Source organism: Podarcis pityusensis (genome assembly GCF_964106645.2).
Source record: "Podarcis pityusensis genome assembly, chromosome: 7".
NCBI lineage: Eukaryota > Metazoa > Chordata > Lepidosauria > Squamata > Lacertidae > Podarcis > Podarcis pityusensis.
The window spans coordinates 989110-1007167 of NC_138031.1; the positions used below are offsets into that span (position 1 = coordinate 989110).

Genomic DNA, 18058 nt, shown 5'->3' on the forward strand with positions numbered 1-18058 from the left:
CCTCCATTATCTGATAATAATGAAGCCAGTCTCGCACTTTGTTTTTTAATTTTTCAAAACTCTGCAATTTCAGTCTATCTCCGTCTTATTCCAAAATTTCCCAATATTTCGGCCATTTGACCTCCATATTGACCTTTTTCAAGGCTTTCGCTTCCATTGATGACAGCCACCTTGGGGTTTTGTTTTCTAGCAAATCCTTATATCTTAACCAAACATTAAATAGAGCTTTCCTGACAATGTGGTTTCTAAATGCTTTATGTGCTTTGACCTTATCATACCATAGATATGCATGCCATCCAAATACGTTATTAAAACCTTCCAAATCCAAAATGTCAGTGTTTTCAAGAAGTAGCCAATCTTTCAATCAGCAAAAAGCTGCTGATTCATAATAAAGTTTAAGGTCTGGCAGGGCAAATCCACCTCTTTCCTTTGCATCTGTTAGTATTTTAAATTTTATTCTGGGCTTCTTGCCCTGCCAGACAAATTTAGAAATATCTTTCTGCCACCTCTTGAAACATTCCATCTTGTCCACAATCTGCAAAGTTTGGAACAAAAACAACATTCTAGGCAATACATTCATTTTTATCGCAGCAATACGGCCCAGCAGTGAAAGCTTCAAATTTGACCAAATTTCTAAATCTTTTTTCACTTCAGACCAGCATTTTTCATAATTATCTTTAAACAAGTTCCCATTTTTTGCTGTCATGTTAATCCCCAAATATTTAACTTTCTTAACCACTGTTAAACCTGTCTCATTCTGAAACCTCTCTCTTTCAATCGGTGTTAAATTTTTCTCTAAAACCTTGGTTTTTGACTTGTTCAATTTAAATCCTGCCACTTGACCAAATTCTTGAATCAGTTCTAAGACCCTTTTAGTACTAGATTCTGGCTCCTGTAACGTCAATACTAAGTCATCTGCAAATGCTCTCAGTTTGTACTGTTTAGTTCCGACCTGTATACCTTTAACCAACTGGTCCCTCCTAATCATATTCAGCAAAACCTCCAGGACCGAAATAAAAAGAAGTGGGGAAACAGCACTGTTTCTTTCAGCCATTACCTGCCTTGGTGCTTCAGGATAGTGCAGAGAGCAGATTTCTGCTTCTTCCTTCTCAGTGTTTCTGGCTTTTGCCTTGTCTTGTCTGAACTTTGGTTCAGATCACCCAATTTGAGGTGGCCTGTGATAGGCACCTGGGTGGGTGAGTGTGTGCGCATGCATAAGTGAGCTCACAGAAGAATATGAACTTGCCAACGCGCCACCTCCTCCTGTGTGCTTCTGTGTATGGCAGGAGGCCCTGGCAATCTCTCCTCTTGTTGAACTTTTCTTTTTGCACTGCTTGCCTTGCTGAGCAGCCTGGAAGTCCCTGGCTCAGCTGAAGCCATCCTGTAGGCTAGGATGTCTTGCATATCATGTCACATTAATCAGTGCACCTCTCTTGCACTGAGAATGCTCCCTAAATAAGCCTGTCTGTAAATTCTACAGTCTGTTGGCTGTCCTCATGTCTCTTCAGTCTCTGCTTAGCTGTAGTGCTGCTTGTTCATGTAAACTGTTCACCAGAAGCAACAAACCGTGTTCCCAAAATTGTTTCATGAAAGCAGCAAATAGCTTTCTCTCTGAAATTGAGATTAGCGGTTCTCCTAACTGAGGAGAAGGCAGAAGCTACACAGAACCCTTACCTATGTGCCCCTGTTTCCGTACTCTCACTGCCCTGCCCCCCACTGTTCAAACTTGCTTGTTTCTGTTACTTCCCTGAGCCATACCCCCTGAGCCATGCTTGAGGGTGTTTTTTTAACAGTCAAATGTGTGTGTGTGTAAAATTGCAGTACACACACACACACAGAGAGAGAGAGAGAGAGAGAGAGAGAGAGAGCGCTAGAAAATTCAGAAGCACATCATTCTTTCATGCAGTAGCCAAGGTTGGATAGCAGAGTGGCAGTGCATGCTGGGAAGCACAATCAAATAAGATTACACTTCAGTGAACTGTGTGCTTGCCTTCTTTGCTGGCAAATGGGTGATCCTACCACTTTTTGAGATGGGCTCAGGAACCACCTTTGCCAAGGCGTGCAGTTTATATGGCATTGGTCTTCAGCAGCTTTGTTGACTCTGACTGCAGCTCTCTTTGAGAAGAGGCAGTGCACACTCTGCCTGTGACGCTCAGCCAGCTATTTTGTCGTTTGGAAGCCATGAAGAGCCATAAGTAAGAAATCTTCCTCTGCCTGCAGGTATCTGGCATAAAGAATGAAGATATCAAGGTTCGCCAGGACAGCGTGACAAAGATATTGACTGATGTCCAGGCAATGAAGGGCAAGCAGGAGAGCATGGACTCCAAGCTGATAGCCATGAAGCAGTATGTACAATGCAAGGGGCAGGGGGGAAGGGGTATTCTGGGTTTGGGAGGGGGAGTCTACCTTGCTCTGTGTTCTAGCACCCTCTGCTGGCAGGTAGCATACTATGCTAACCTCCTGATTGCTGCAGGAATTGAACTCACTCCTTAGCAAACTTTCTTGCCCGGTGATGGACTGCCGTGTTTTTGTCTTCAATTCTCTCACCCAGCATGTTGAATTTTCAATGTTAACGTTGTCTCTTCCATCTAGGGTGGTGTATCACCCATTAGCCGCCAGGGTAGCGTTAATAATAGCAAAGCAACTATTGATGCACCCATAGCGCAGTTAAAATGACAAGCGGCAACCACAGTTGTTAAACTAGTTAGCAGCCCTTCTGACATGTCCTTGCTGTGTAACTTGCAGCACTTTACCATGTGGACTTTGCCCTGGTATTGATCAGTTTTCTTCTTGTATGGTAGTGCCCTTGTTAAGAGAAGAATAAATACCAATTTTTAAAAATTACATCGGCAGCTAAGATTAATTTTTTTTACAAATTAAACTCTTGGTGGAACAGTGCTGCTTTATTTTGGCACTGACGGATAGAGGCACAGGCTGGTTCCAGCTTGGGAAAGGCCTTCTTTTAGACCGCCATAGTTGAGAAGGGCAGGGGAAAGGCATCTGCACTCAGCATGTCCTGCTTGTGGGCTTCCGCTTTCTGTTTGGCCACTGCGAGAACAGGATGTGGGACAAGATGAGGAGCCCCCTTCGCCCTGATCCAGCCCCAGGGCTCGTATGCTCTCCACTTGGAGTTTACAGAGAGGGGAATTTCTTGCCTGTGTGCGACAATTGCTTAACATTTGCTTATCCCAGGCTATTGAGGACTTGAAAAATTTGCCTTGCCTTCTCTCCAGGCACAGGTGGAAGGTGAGGCATGCAGTGAGCTGCTGGCGGTTGGCAGTTTGCATTCTGGCTCAGTTGTAGGGGAGACCCAGGAAGGAGTGTCTGACGCGTTCCCTTGGGGAGTGAAGCCTCGAAAGGAGGGCTTAGCTTGCACCAGAATTCCCCAGAGCACCTTTTCCTGCACCCACACATTTGAGAACTTAAAGGAAAGAGTTCTGGAGCCCAGGGGACATTTCTTTAGGCTGGTTTGATGGCCAGCACTCCGTTCAGCAATGAAGCCCCGCTGTAAATCATCTGCAGCTGCAGAGGATGGCTCATATCGGTGGGTGGGGGCATGAAGGCAAAGGCTTGCAAATCCCACTTTTCCTGGAAGATTAGTCAGTGGCTTGAAGCAGCAACCCCTTCCTGTTTTATGGCTGCTGTGGTGCCCCTCCTGGCAGCTTTGGCCCAGCTGTTCTCTTGCCAGGACAGGAACCCTGATCCCTCCAGCCGTAAACAGCTTGACTCCTCGCCCATGGAATGTGGAGCTTGATGACCACTCAGTCTCTTGAGTCATCCAGTCTTGCGGCTTTCTGGCGGGGCTTTTGCCATTCTGAATAGTTGCTGGCCAAGGTCAGGTTTTGCCAAGCTGCTTGAAACCGCTTACAGAAGGGAGGGTATTCCAGGCCGACTTGTTGCCTGGCTGTGCCCAGAGACCAGGCCTGCATGCTTCTTGCCTGCCCACAGCGGTGCTGCTCGGGGTCATAGTGTGGTGAAGCTTGGCCTCCCTGTCTTGGTTAGACTGTGACGTCTGGGAATTAAAGGCTTCAGTACCACCTCCCTATCTGGCAGAAGAAAGAAGCCCAATGGTGCCTTTTTGGAACCTCATTCTCCTTGGTGTAGACCCAGGGGTGATTCAGCTCCACGGTGATTTTGTTACTGCTCCACCAAGACTCTGCCAATTTTGACAATAACTGCAAAAAAGGGAAAACAATATTTCAAAGTAGACTCAGTGCTGGGTTTGGCAACTTGCCTCCTTCCCTCATCATCAGTTTGAGGCTGTGATGAGAGGGCAAGGGAAGAGGGGAGTGAGTTGCCAAACCCCTTCTCATCTGTGCAGGAGGGACAGTGTGTGTGCTGGTGTGTTTCTGCCCGCGTGTGTCTTGTTTGTATATGGTCCTCATGTAGACAAAGAAATGGCTGACTTAAGAGATCAAAAAGCTGAGGGGGTGCTTTCTGCTGTCCGTAGAGGGCACAAAGCCTACTTGCTTAAGCATAAGCTCTGAAGTTCTTGAGGAGCCAGTAGTGTGAAGGTTTGTTAGCTGTGCTTCATCTTGGTCCTCCCCTCTGGCCAATCCAGGGTTGTAGCAAACTCTCACGGGCCCCAAAGAGACAAGCCTTCCCAGGGCAGCTTCCTGGGCTGATTATTCTTAGCTTCTGCAGGGCTTGCAGAACTACTGACCGCTACTGTGGCCTGCTGGGAGCACCTTGTTCTCACTGTGCAAAATCAAAGTGCCCCAGAAGAAGGGAGGGGTAAGGACAATACCTACAGTGGCCTTCTTGAGTTTAGTGATCCCGAACTTGAAGGGTCTAAACACAAGATCCACATAGGAAGATTGGCCCTCTTTTTCATTAAAGTATTGTAACACCATCAGTGTACATGGCACCTCAAGGAGTACAAAACAGAAGACTGATCCCTCATTAGCCCCCCCCTTAAAAATACCACTCAGTCTTTGGTTGGGAGGTAAGGGAGAGGCTGGCCTAATGTGGGGTGGATGTGAGCAAGTCCACCTGCACATAGCTGGCCTTCATTTTGGTTGGGGAAATTGGTAGGCCCATGTTTTGGCATGCATCAAAAGAGCTTAGGTGCTGCATCCGACCAGTGGGCCCTCTGGGGAGCCCACAAGCAGGACATGAGCATAAGAGCACTCTGATGTTTCTCAGCATGTGGCATTTAAAGCGCTGGGTGTAAAAAAAAAGGGGGGGGGGAGATCTGAAGGAATAAAGTGTTTGTAGTGAAAGGTTGGATGGGTAAATGCAAGAGGCCATTTTGGCTCAGGGGGGCTTTTAGAGCCCTGGCTTCGAATCCTGCCCTGACTGCGAAAGGGAATGTTTTTATTGACTGCCTCCCTTGCACTCTTGTAAAGGCCGATGGGCCTGCACCTTGTGGTGCATAGTGCTGTATAGGAGATGTTAATGTTTAATAACTAGCCAGTCCCTCCAAAGCCAGAACAACACTTAGGGGGCTGCTGTGGGGAAGGCAGGTGGGCTTTGGGGGCCCAAGCTTGGCAGTGCTTTGCTTTGGAAAATCTCCCTCTCGGCCTTTGAGAGCATCAGCTTCCGCTGGCCTCTCTTTCCCCTTCCTATGTTTTCATTTGTTTTCAATCCCTAACCACCTCCTAAAAATGGAATCTGTGAGCCAGAAGCTTCCTTTCAGGGATTTTTTTTTAAAGTTTGGAGCGGTTGTGGTTTTGAACCTGATAGCTGCCTTTTAAAAGCTGCTGTTGGCTCTTTTATCACGAGACGTGTAGCTCCTGAGCTTGATGTCTCCTAGGTGAGCCTAGCAAACGCTTCCTGGGGGTTGGGGAAGCCAGACTCATGTCAAATGCAGGACTAATGGCCTTAGGCCTGGTTCCAGATCCCACATCCAGCTGGGCTGAGGCTGAGGCTGGTGAGGGAAATGACACCAGGTGAGTCGCGTGCGCTCTGCTTTGGTCCTCTTGGCTGTGGAACCATCCTTGCAGTGGTGGAGCAGCACCTGACACTCAAAGTACGGCATCGGGGTGGGGCATTTCTGGTGACTCTCAAGATGCTGCTGGACTCTGACTCCCAGCATGCTCCCTGGCAGTTGGCCAGGCTGACCGGGACCAGTGGGGTGGCTTGGAGCCAATCAGCGTTTAGAGGGCAGCTATGGACATTAACCCATTTATTCTGGCCTTTAGTGGAAAGTAAATCCACATATCACTACAATTATGCAACACGTTTATGGCCTGCCTGGAAATTGCTAGTTAGTGTATGACTGTTTTGCTTGTTGGCTTGATTTAAATGGTATCATTTATGTTATTGTAACCAGCCCTGGGGTCTCCTGCTGAGGGGTGGGGTGGTGATAACAACAACAACAACAACAACAACAACAACAACAACAACAACAACAACAACAACAGACTCTACCAAACTTCCAGTATAGGAGTCAGGGTGGATTTCATTTAAATCAGATTGATTTAAATCACTAGTCAGTAAGACTTGATTTAAATATTTTTTTTTACAGAAAGACTCATTCTTGCTGGAATAATCTTAACATTTACAACCAGATGAAGGCTTCATTTTTGGAATACTAAATTTTCAGAGTAGTTTTTGCAGTTATATCAAAAATCACTGATTTGGTTATACTACTAGAAATACATAGACAGATAATTATGAAATTATTGTGAAGTTTAATAAGTTAACTGTGAACGCTTATTACTTGACTGGCAAGCACTTCAAGGTCTCGCCAAAGACTTAACAGTTTTAGTAAGTTAACTTTATATTTGGACAACTTTTCTGCTGTACTTTATTGGAAAGAGAAAAATAATCATTTCCTTAATAACAATTTAAACAATTTATTTAACTAAAACAATAGCATTATAGCATATGTATCCATGTTTGTTAACTGATCTGGTTAAACAATTTTTCTAAAAAAAGAAAGACTGAGTTTTAGCACACATGAAAAACTTAAAACAAATCCTTAATTCCTGATGAATAGCCTTTGGACTATATTGTAACTTCCATAGAAAACTATCTTTAGAAATATTTTTCCTCCAAAAGCATTTTATTTTAAAAATCCAATTTAAATCAAAAAATCTGATTTTTTTGAAACTTTTTTTTAATCATTGATTTTTATCCACCCTGATAGGAGTATTTGGGGGGGGGGATAACAAAAGAAAGGGTGCAGATCGTTTTAAATATGATAGCTTTGATAAGTTCACCACAAAGGTAGCGAGGTTGGGGAAGGTGAAATCCGCCGGTCCTGCCGCTCTCTCTCTCTCTCTGGTCTCTGAATCCTCGCAGGCCTTTCTTTCCAAGCCGGAAAGCGAGGCAGGAGGGCTCTGGTTGGTCTTGCTGCAGTGTCTCCTCCGTGAGCCTAATTCTAAACAGATTTCTGGGAGCGGGGGCTGAGCGGGGTGAGTGCACCTGTGTTTACCGGGGCCTTCCCCCAGCCGCCTTTGGGGGCTCCGTTTAGCTTGGCTCGGCATGTCGAAGGCCTGCCGCGGGGACGCCGCAAGTACTTCCTCCTGGCCAGACTGCGTTTACAAGGCCCTGCCGTTTTTACAAGGCCCCCGTCGCCCACAGAACGAGGAGGTTTAAAATTTCTCTTGGTAAAAATAAATCCGAGCAGACACCCTTATCTGGCCTTCTGCCGCCACCATCCTCTTCTTCCCTGCAGCGGAATTAGTTTCCCTGATGCGGCACCTCTCCTCATCCTCCTCCCCCTCCCGCTAAATCATACCAAATAATAATTCTGACCTGTGTTGCTCTCTTTATGGTTCCAAAAGCAACAATATATATTATCCTTCTGACACTCACCAGAGGGGATATTTTTTGCGCTGGAACATTTGCAGAAAAGATTGTGTCTGTCAGTAACGGGCTGCAGAAAAGCTGAGCTTGGGCCTAATGGAGCCAGAGAAGGGATGGCCAAGCTGGAGCCGCCAGCCGCCTCGGAAATGCCTCATTAGAGGAAGCTGCCGGCCTGCAGGGACCCGGGGCCCGAAAGCAGCCTTGGCTAGCCGTGGACAAGCAGGAAAAGGAAAAAGGTCTAGGCTGGGAGCGGTGGCGTGAGGGTTCGCTGCTTCTCCCGACTCTCCTGCTTGTAGATTGTGTCCTGATTGTTGGTTTAAGCCGGTGCTTCCCAAGCGTTTTGCTTCGGGGGCCCTGCCCTCTCGGTTCAATCAACTCATTCCCAGTGCCCCCTACTGTATAAAAAGCGTTATTCAGATCAGCGGTTTGCACAGCCCACTAAGGAACATAACGGCGCAATAACATTCAAAACAGTAACAATGAATTGCACATTTATTCCAAACCCAATTAACACTGTGTAATTAAATTAATTCAATTAACTTGATCCAGTGATACCAGCTTTTCAAAGTTGGATAGCCACTTCCCCACTTCTGCCCCCTCACCTCTTAGCACCTCCCTGGGTACTCACCCCCAGGGGGCGCTACCACCCACTTTGGGAAGCACTGGTTTAAGTGGGGGATAGAAGGGGATCCCCGGGGAAATCTCCCCCCCCCCCCGTGTGTGCTCACGCATGCACTACTCAGTGGGTTGGATCAAGTTTCCAGCTGCCAATTTCACCAATTTTCAAGACAAGCCTTTTGAAAAGGAGGCTTGGTCTGGCCTTTGCCAGGATCAGCAGCTAGCATCTTGAGTTGCCCGGTTCTCTCCTTTAAGACTCCCCCCCCCCCCGCCTGCTGCCCCCCAGGGCAAGGAAGGAGGCTTCCCTGCCGCCACTCTGACGTGTGCTGTGTTGAGAGGAGGCCAATACCCTGCCTATGCAGCTGGCTGAGGTTTGGGAATGAGACATCACTTGCAAGGCCTGGACAAGGGGAAGAAGAACCGCTGTAAATCTCAGGGAAGGGAAATAAATGCCTTGCTTCCATTAAGGAGGTGCAGGAGACTGGAGCGCTGGCGTGGAGGAGGCTCCCTGGCCTCTTCCTTTCCAGCTGTCTCCTATTAATAAGGCTTCATCCTTAAGAAAACCAGAGTGGTGGCAAGGTGGCCTCCTGCCTCTCTGACGGTGACCCCGGACCCCTTGTGCACAGAGGGTCAGAGCTTGTGTGGCTCCAGCCTAGCCTAGCCAAGGAAGGTGGCTGGTCAGTTTTCTTCTTCCCTCAGCCCCCTGGCCCATGTTTCCAGGTTCTTTTTTTTTTTTTTTTGCAATAATTTTTTTTTTATTAAAGTTTAAAACAAAACACACACACACACACACACACACACACACAAAACAATACAAAACTTAACAATAAAAACACAAAACACAACAATTAAAAACAAACTCTCTTTTCCATTTCCAATTTTACATTACTTATTTTCTAGACTTCCTCAAACCTCCCTCTTTTGTATTCCAGTCCACATTATTTATCCAGCAGTTTCTTTTCCACTTTTTTAATCCCAATCTTTAATTTAATAAAATGTTAAAATATATAACTTCAACTTTTTTTAAACCTAATCCTTGATCTTAATATCATATAACTTTAAAATTTTCCCTTTTAATATCAAATTTCCATTTCTTTAAACATCTTTAATCTTGATCTTTAATCTTAATCTATCCTTAACTTTAACCTGTGCAGCTGGAAACCACTTGTTTTCAGTCCAACATCACTCTAACATTCCTTAATTTTACAGTGTTTCTGAAGATAGTCTTTGAATTTCTTCCAGTCTTCCTCCATCGACTCTTCTCCCTGGTCACGGATTCTACCAGTCATTTCCGCCAATTCCATATAGTCCATAAGTTTCATCTGCCATTCCTCCAGCGTGGGAAGTTCTTGTGTCTTCCAATACTTTGCGATGAGTATTCTTGCTGCTGTTGTTGCATACATAAATAAAGTTCTATCCTTCTTTACCACCATTTGGCCGACTATGCCCAGGAGAAAGGCCTCTGGTTTCTTAGGGAAGGTATACTTAAATACCTTTTTTAATTCATTATATATCATTTCCCAGAAAGCCTTAATCTTTGGGCACGTCCACCAAAGGTGAAAAAATGTGCCTTCAGTTTCTTTACATTTCCAACATTTGTTATCGGGCAAGTGATAGATTTTTGCAAGCTTGACTGGGGTTATGTACCACCTGTATATCATTTTCATAATATTCTCTCTTAAGGCATTACATGCCGTAAATTTCATACCTGTGGTCCATAACTGTTCCCAGTCAGCAAACATATTATATCCAACGTCCTGTGCCCATTTAATCATAGCCGATTTTACCGTTTCATCTTGAGTATTCCATTTCAGCAGCAAGTTATACATTCTTGACAAATTCTTAGTCTTGGGTTCTAACAATTCTGTTTCTAATTTGGATCTTTCCACCTGGAAGCCAATTTTCCTGTCCAATTTAAATACCTCCATTATTTGATAATAATGAAGCCAGTCTCGCACTTTGTTTTTTAGTTTTTCAAAACTCTGCAATTTCAGTCTATCTCCGTCTTGTTCCAAAATTTCCCAATATTTTGGCCATTTGACCTCCATATTGACCCTTTTCAAGCCTTTCCCTTCCATTGGTGACACATGTTTCCAGGTTCAGCCTTGCCTTGTCAACAGCTCCAATTAGCTGGAGCATCTGAGGGGTGCATATTGAAGGCAGGTGAAACTTTCTGAATGTTGGAAGATTCTTCATTCAGCGCAATCTGTGGAATGCCTTTGCCGAGGAGCCATTGGTGGCCACCAACCCGGATGGCTTTAAAAGAGGATTAGGCAAATTCATGAAGGAGAGGGTTGTAGAAGGCATGATGGCTCTTCTGTGCCACCAGGGTCAGAGGCAGCAATCCTTTAAATCTCAGTTGCTGGAACCTGCAGGGGGGGAGAGGGCTCTTCTGCTTGGGTCCTTTGGACTTTCCACGGGGGCATCTGGCTGACCACTGAGAGCAGGTTACTAGACTGGTTGGCCACTGGCCTGATCCAGCAGGTTCTTCTCATGTTCTTTCTCGTCCAGCTCCAGCCCTCCACTTCCTCCTTGTGGGGCTGATGGGGAAGCTGCTTCTGCTCCATCTTCTGGGCTTCAGGTGTCCTAAGCCACGACCAGTGTTCTTGAACCCCAGGTGTTGGGCCGCAACTCCCACCATCCCCAGGCAGCTTAGCCGCTGGTCAGGAGTGATGGGAGCGGTGGGGTGACTCCGCAGCCTGTCTGGAGGGCTGGTCTCCCCCCTGCACCCACACACACAGTGTGCACGGCCCTCTCCGCCTTGCTGACTTTAACGACTCCAGTCTTCTGGCTGATCCTGCCTGAGGCAGAGACGCTGGGCCAGGCTTTTATGACCTCTACATTAGACGGTTGTAATGTGGTGTGTTACTGCCTCTCTGTGCGAGATGCTGCATGGATTCCAGCTGTTCTGGCGAGTTGCACCGCAGCCCCTGCTTGTCACGGGGGACTTTGCTGGCCCGCAGTCAACCGTCAGCTTCGTCTCAGAATTGCTTTGATGGGCTCCGAGCAAGACACTCGTTGTGAACTCTCTCGCTCTGCGTCTGTCTTTTTTCCTTCTCCTTTCTTCCTCCTTGCGCACAGCTGCGCTTTGGGCTTAGTCACTGCTTGAGATCATCTGAAGCTGGTTTTACTGGCCACGGTGTTCCATGAGGTTAAGGACTGCTGGAGTCGTAGTTTATGGCGGGCTCAGATGTGTGAGCCGCTGCCAGCTGCGGCCTGAGGCCGTGCCAGGAAAACCTGTGCTTCTGACTGCAGGCTTGCTGCTTTGCATGCCGAGGCACCTTGTCCTGCGCCTAAAGTGGCCTCTCAACAGGCACCCACCACTTGCCCCAGGGGAGGGTGCTGGGGGAGGGCCGGGAAAAGTACCGAGAGGAGGGGCTCCATCTCTTCAGAGACATGGTGTTCAGCCTGTTCTGGCTGTGATCAGGTTTTGTAGCGGGGGGGGGGGGGGGCGCTACTCCTGGCAAGGGGACACTTTCATCATCTTGGGCTGGTGGCAGGAAAAACCTGGGCACAGTTATATATGAAGTGTCAGGGCCCACCTTAAAGGTAAAGGGTAAAGGGACCCCTGACCATTAGGTCCAGTCGTGGCCAACTCTGGGGTTGTGGCGCTCATCTCGCTTTATTGGCCGAGGGAGCCGGCGTACAGCTTCCGGGTCATGTGGCCAGCATGACTAAGCCGCTTCTGGTGAACCAGAGCAGCGCACGGAAACGCTGTTTACCTTCCCGCCGGAGTGGTATCTATTTATCTACTTGCACTTTGATGTGCTTTCAAACTGCTAGGTTGGCAGGAGCAGGGACCGAGCAATGGGAGCTCACCCCGTTGCGGGGATTCGAACCGCCAACCTTCTGATCAGCAAGTCCTAGGCTCTGTGGTTTAACCCACAGCGCCACCCTCGTCCCTACCCCCCTTTAAAGCCCCATGCAATTTAGCAGCACCATGTCACCCACAGTACCCCAATCTGAGGTGGGTGGCGACTATTGAGACGGTTTTGCAGTGGTGGCCCCATTATTGTGGCATTCCCTCCCTGTATGGACTTGCCAACCTTGTTGTCATTTCAGCACCAAAGACATTTTAATTCTCCCAGACCTCTGTGTGTATTGTGTGTGTGTTTAATTCGTTGTTTTGTATAGCCCATCAGATTTCTGAAAAACAGAAAAGACTGCCGGCCTTGCAGAGCTTGTGGTCTGCGGTCTGGGATTTTTGTTTCCCTACTGTGGACAGGCAAGCTTTGACCCTGTGCAGCCATTCCCCAGTTCTGTTTGATTCTGGAGAAGGGAGCAGCTTTGCATCCCGCAAAGTGAAGAGGCAGCAGGCTCAAGCCAGCAACAAGCCCTCCCCTCAAACAAGATGGCTGCGTCTCCCTCCTTCCTTGGCTGCCTCTACTTGGGCACCTGCTGTCATCACCCTTGCCATTTTTTTTTTATTTTTTATTTTTTGGAAGACTCGCCTTTCCCTTCCTCCCAAATTCCTGCCAGCAGCCACGTGATGAAGTTGCTGTCTGGCTTCCTCCAGGCCTTTGAGAAGGCCTGTCTGCAGGTGCGGCAAGCCCCTCTCTGCTCTTTCTGAGTCGTGCCATCCATCCTGGCTCCCTTTGATGTTTAAACATGGGAGAGGGAGAGGGCAGAGGGCTCAGCAGTGCCGTGCTGGGACCCTCGGTTGATGGTCTCATCTCCCAGCGCTGTAATGACCAAATGGGAGGGGGCTCCTTTCAGAATCCTGTTAAAATAGTTCCCCTGAGGATTTTAATTCTGAACTGCAGGCGCAAACCACCCACTGCACCCCTGGTTTTCCCGCCACATGGTACGCCTCTCATCGTAATGACTTGCGAGGGTCTGTAACACCCCAGTCCCAAGGCAGGTCCCCAAGTGCCCTGGTGCAAGGGCCTTTTGTTTAAAGACTCTGGCCAAGGGAATGTGTGGATGGAGAAGCTCCTTCTCTCCTTTCTTGGAAGGAGTGGGGTGAACCCACACTATAATAATAATTATTTATTATTTATACCCTGCCCATCTGGATGGGTTTCCCCAGCCACTCTGCAAAGGAGTTGGTGCAGCCGGTGGTTGCCTGTTCAGTTTCTAGTAAGCAGGTGCCTTCTGGTTTAACTTTTAAATGTCTACTGAAAACTCCTATTCCCCCAGGCCTATGCAGGCAATTAAGAATACATTTCCCTGCAATGGTTTATTGATGTCTGTTTATAACCTTTTTAAAAAAAACATGTTTTTACTGCATGGTTTTATACATTTTTGTTGCAAATTGCTTTGATTTTTTCAAATGAAATAGCGTTCTATAAATATTTTTATAAACAAAAAGTGTTTTCCCACCCTGCAGAGAATAAGTCCTGGGATCACAAACATCCACCTTCTAATTGAGAACAACCTTTTATTCCTTCTGCAAGGGACCCCTTTGGAGACCCCACCTTAGGACAATGAGGGTGACCAGCAGACGCCTTTCTTTAGCACATCCCCAGAGCTGCTTGCGAGCAGAGAATGGGTCTTCTGCACTCAGGAAATACCAGGGCAAAGTAGGGGGTGCCTGTGGGAAGGAAATGCTGATCAGAGTGTTGGGTGCAACTGAGGCTGTGGAAGGAGTCACAGCCTTAAGCTGTGCAATTTTGCCGCCTTAAGCAGAGCAATTTTGTGTGCATTTGTGAGCACCTTTCCTAGGGCGGCTCCAGGAAAGCCCAGGGGGCTGTCCATCCTCTGCAGAAAGATCTGGAACCCATGTGATGCAGCGTTTTGGCCGAGCTTGGACATGATGCTCACCAGGTGACCCTGAGCTGGCTCCCCAATCCCCATGTGAGCCATATATAAGGCATAGGGTGCCGTTTCTGCCACCCACCCACCCGGTGCACCACCTCCCATCATCAGCAGAGCAAAGGGACAGTCTTCTTCCTCCTCTAGCGGCCTCATAGTTTTTAGGAGAGCACGCAGAGGGGCGGTGATCTCCAGAAGGCCTGCAAAGAGTTAACAGCCCTTTTTTTGAGTGGGAGGAGGGAAACTCAAAGACTTTCCTTCGCACACTGTTTTATAGAGCAATTAAATGGCGGTGAAGAGTTTATATGGGCCAACTTCAAAGGTTTCATTTCAGGGGTTATGAAAAGATCTTAGGAGTGTTTTATTTATCCAATTTTGTACCAGAATGACATAAACTCTTACCCTCTGCCCACCTGCCTCTCTTAAAACTCCCCCTCCCCGCCCCCAGGGGAGGGCCAGAGTCCCGGCTCCCAGGCCTGCCTTTCCACATCCTCCCCCAAGCAGTTTGTAAAGTGAGGAGGCAGGTGGGGCTCAACATCTGACCCAGGATCCGACCGCCCTGATCCTGAGAGGCCGCGAGGGCCTACCTTTGTATTTGCAAGCGCAGTTTGTGGGGAGGGGGCTTTTTAGTGGCAAATGAACCTCGGTAGTCTCTGTCTTTGATGAGAGAGCATACCATGGCTGCAGCTACATCACCGACAGCACCTAGCTGAGATTCCTTCATTGCAGGGGATTGGATTGGACTGGACCAGACAACCTTGAAGGTCCCTTCCAACTCTACAATTCTATCCAAAGTCACAATAAATTTTACGCTAGGTTTGAGAGTTTCTAAGCCCTCTTGTTCCTGAAGATCCTCAGGAGACGTCCTGCTTCCAGTTCTGCCTTGCTAATGCGTGAAATAGGGAAGGGTGTGAAATGGGGTCTTCCCAGTTTGGGGTACTTCCCTAAGAAAACCTGCCGGAAATTATGGTCAGGGTTTTCCAAAGACACTGCTAGGACACCCCTCCTGGGCCAGACCCGGGTCCTCTAGCTCAGCATCCGGGTTCCACCAGCCGCCACCCAGATGTGCCTGGGGAGCCCACAAGCAGAGGCATGAAACAGTCGCCTTCCCCTGATGTTCCCCCACCCCAGTCACTGCCTTGCTACCCCTGAAGGGAGAGGCTCCTTTAGCTGTGGTGGTGAATAGCTGCCCACCGACCTGCCTCCCTCAAATTTGTTTCACTTGGTGGACCACCCACCCGCGTGCCTGTATGAAAAGCTTCCCCAAGGAGAGAGCGCTGGGTGTCTGCGCGTTTCTGCTGCTTTTTATTGCTTGCCTGCATTCTGGGTCGTTAATTGCTTTTGCAAATTTTGTGATGCTTGCTTTTACACGGCTAGCTGCAGCAAGCTGCTTTGATGTTAAAAGTGTGATGCAAATGAAGGGCAGTATAGGAATTTAATAAATAGTAGTAATAATAACAATTTTAAAAGTAAATGAAGCTTCCAGTATGTCTAGCCCAGGATAAAAATGGGCACGTATATTTTTCAAATATAAATAGTGGAAGTATATAAAAAAACACTATTTTCCATCTTTCTCGGTCACTGTGCTGCAGCCTTTTCTGTCTTCACCAGGCCATTTTCAGCTGCAGTCCTGAGCCATCCCCCTTTCAGTCCCCAGTCCTCTGATCCGTGAAATAATATTTCCTCAGTCCCTTTGGAGTACAACCTGGAGACTTGCGTGGAGGGGGAAGAGTGGGCAGGAGGGCAGCACTAGCTCAGGTGGGGCAAGGGTCCTTTGTCGGGCCACTGGCTGGAGGAGCGAGGCCCTGTGCCATCCTGCCCACCCCACACCTGAAGTGCCCAGCCTCTTCAAAGCATTGCAGAAGGCAGCTGCTTCCACATCCCCCCTGGGCATTGGGCACCAGCATGAAGCAGCCCCCTCCCTAACTCTTTGCTTGAATTTTGTGGCAGGAAGACATTCTCTTTAGTGCAGAATTCAAACAAAAAGCCTGGGTCGTTTAAATGCCCAACTTCAGAATGAGAAGGAGAAAGTAGAGACAGGGAGGCTGCTTCAGTCGTGACTCTCACAGACATGACCAGAGAGCTGTTGGCTGCCTGTCCTCCCACGAGTTCCTGGCAGGGTTTCTGTACCTACTCTGCTCCTTTGAGGGAGTTTTGTGAGGGTTTCCACTGTTGCCATGCTGGGGCTGTGCTGCAGACAACCAGGCTGGACAACCACGTGTTTTAGTTTAAACTTCTGCAAGGCACTTCTTCATCTTCCTGCAGTGGCTGCTCTCTCTGCCCAGGCTAATTTGGCTGCCTTCTTCCTTTTCAGTGAGAACGAGGCGCTGTGGCGGGAGGTGGCCAGTTTGCGGCAGAAGCACGCCCAGCAGCAGAAGGTGGTGAACAAGGTAAGCCCAGCCTTCACTTCTCAGCAAAGGGCAGCTTCCTCCCTGCCCTGTGGGCCACACAGTCAGCTGGAGGCCTGGGGCTGCTGACCTGCAGGGGGCTTGGCCAATGGACCCCCCAGAGCCTTGAGGGTGAAGGGCCACTGTCTCTTAAGGACAGGAAACAAGACCTTTTTCAGCCAGCTTCCCACTGCCTTGGCATGATTCTAGATTGGAAGTTTTATATCACGGTCTTTCCGATCCAATTTTTCTCTCTGCGTAGTTGGCCCATCAGATCCCTGCATTCTGTTTTTTCAGTCATGGATTTGTGTTGCTGTTCCACCACTTGCCATACACACCAGTCAGGAGAACCTTTCAGAATATAGGGGGATTACCCCCTTCCACCTGTTTCGGGCACATGCACAGATATTTTCCCCCCTGAGTGTGCACCATTCTAAAACCAACAACAACAATTTCCCCTGTGTGCATGAGCAGTGCCAATTCCACACTCATGGACGATGAGACTACAGAGCATGTGCAGAGCGGCTTCTGTTTGCTCCTGAGAGAACCCCACATACCTGTCCCTGGGAGTGAGGTCCTGAGTCCAGCCTGCTGGGTTTTCCATGCTGGTGGTCAGCGGCGCGTGTGCTGGGGGAGGGGTCTCAGAGATCTGAGCAGGGTGGTCCTTTCCAGAGTGCCTTTGGATCTCAGTCCAGCAGGATTCCCCCTCCTCCAGCTAGAAGTGTGCATCGCGCTAGGTGACATTTCGTTTTCTCTCCCACAGCTCATCCAGTTCTTGATCTCGCTGGTGCAGTCCAACCGTATCCTTGGAGTGAAGAGGAAGATGTAAGTGGGCCTCATCCAGAGGCCATGCTTTGATTCTCCTCTTGGCTGAGAGCATCTCCCAGGGTGCCTCAAGGACCATCCATGGCGTTTAAGCACAAGCCCAGCCTCTCATTGAGACATTTCCACCTAGAAAACTCCAGACTTGCCTCTGAGAAGCACCTCTGGGAGGAATTCCCATCTGCGCCTGCCTCTTCCTGCCTATACTCTTGCTGTGCCCTTTCTGCAGGAATACTTTGGGTGTGGTTATCTGCTCATTCCCCCCTAAACTCTCCTCCTCCCCACTCCTGATCCAGTGATTACGTTTCTGCTGTTCTTTGAGTTTCCTTTCTGTAGCTTTATGATCTGTGATTCCTATATGAAGGGGTTGGACTAGATGACCCTTGGTGTCTCTTACAATTCTATAATCCTGTGATTCTTAATTTTCTTCCTCTGCATAAGGCTGAGAAGCACCTACATGCTGCTTGTGAAGTGGGGGTGTCTTTGAAACCAAACACACAGGAAGGGATATGGCGATATGATTTTGCAAGAGGGCAGCTCTCTTTGCTCCAGCAGGAAAGCAGGAGATGCCTTAAGGCTACAGATGGGCTCAGGTGCTCCTTTGCAAGAAGGCAGTCCTGGAGTGGAGCACACGCAAGTGGCTTCAGTGGGCTAGTCCTGGGTCCAACGAAATGGGAGGAACCATTTCAAGGCCAGCTCAGTCCCCTGTGGGCTGCACACCT

The 18058-nt window shown here is 48.3% G+C and overlaps 1 protein-coding gene across 2 annotated transcripts in view; it reads left to right on the plus strand.

Annotated features, from left to right (window-relative positions):
* The window catches only part of HSF1 (heat shock transcription factor 1), a 41118-nt gene that overhangs the window by 13112 nt on the left and 9948 nt on the right, over window positions 1-18058 (plus strand). For both annotated transcript variants that reach the window (XM_081012678.1, XM_081012679.1), the window contains exons 4-6: window positions 2221-2345; window positions 16442-16517; window positions 17278-17339. In XM_081012678.1, the coding sequence (XP_080868804.1) occupies window positions 2221-2345; window positions 16442-16517; window positions 17278-17339 (263 nt within the window). The remainder of the gene's footprint in view (window positions 1-2220; window positions 2346-16441; window positions 16518-17277; window positions 17340-18058) is intronic.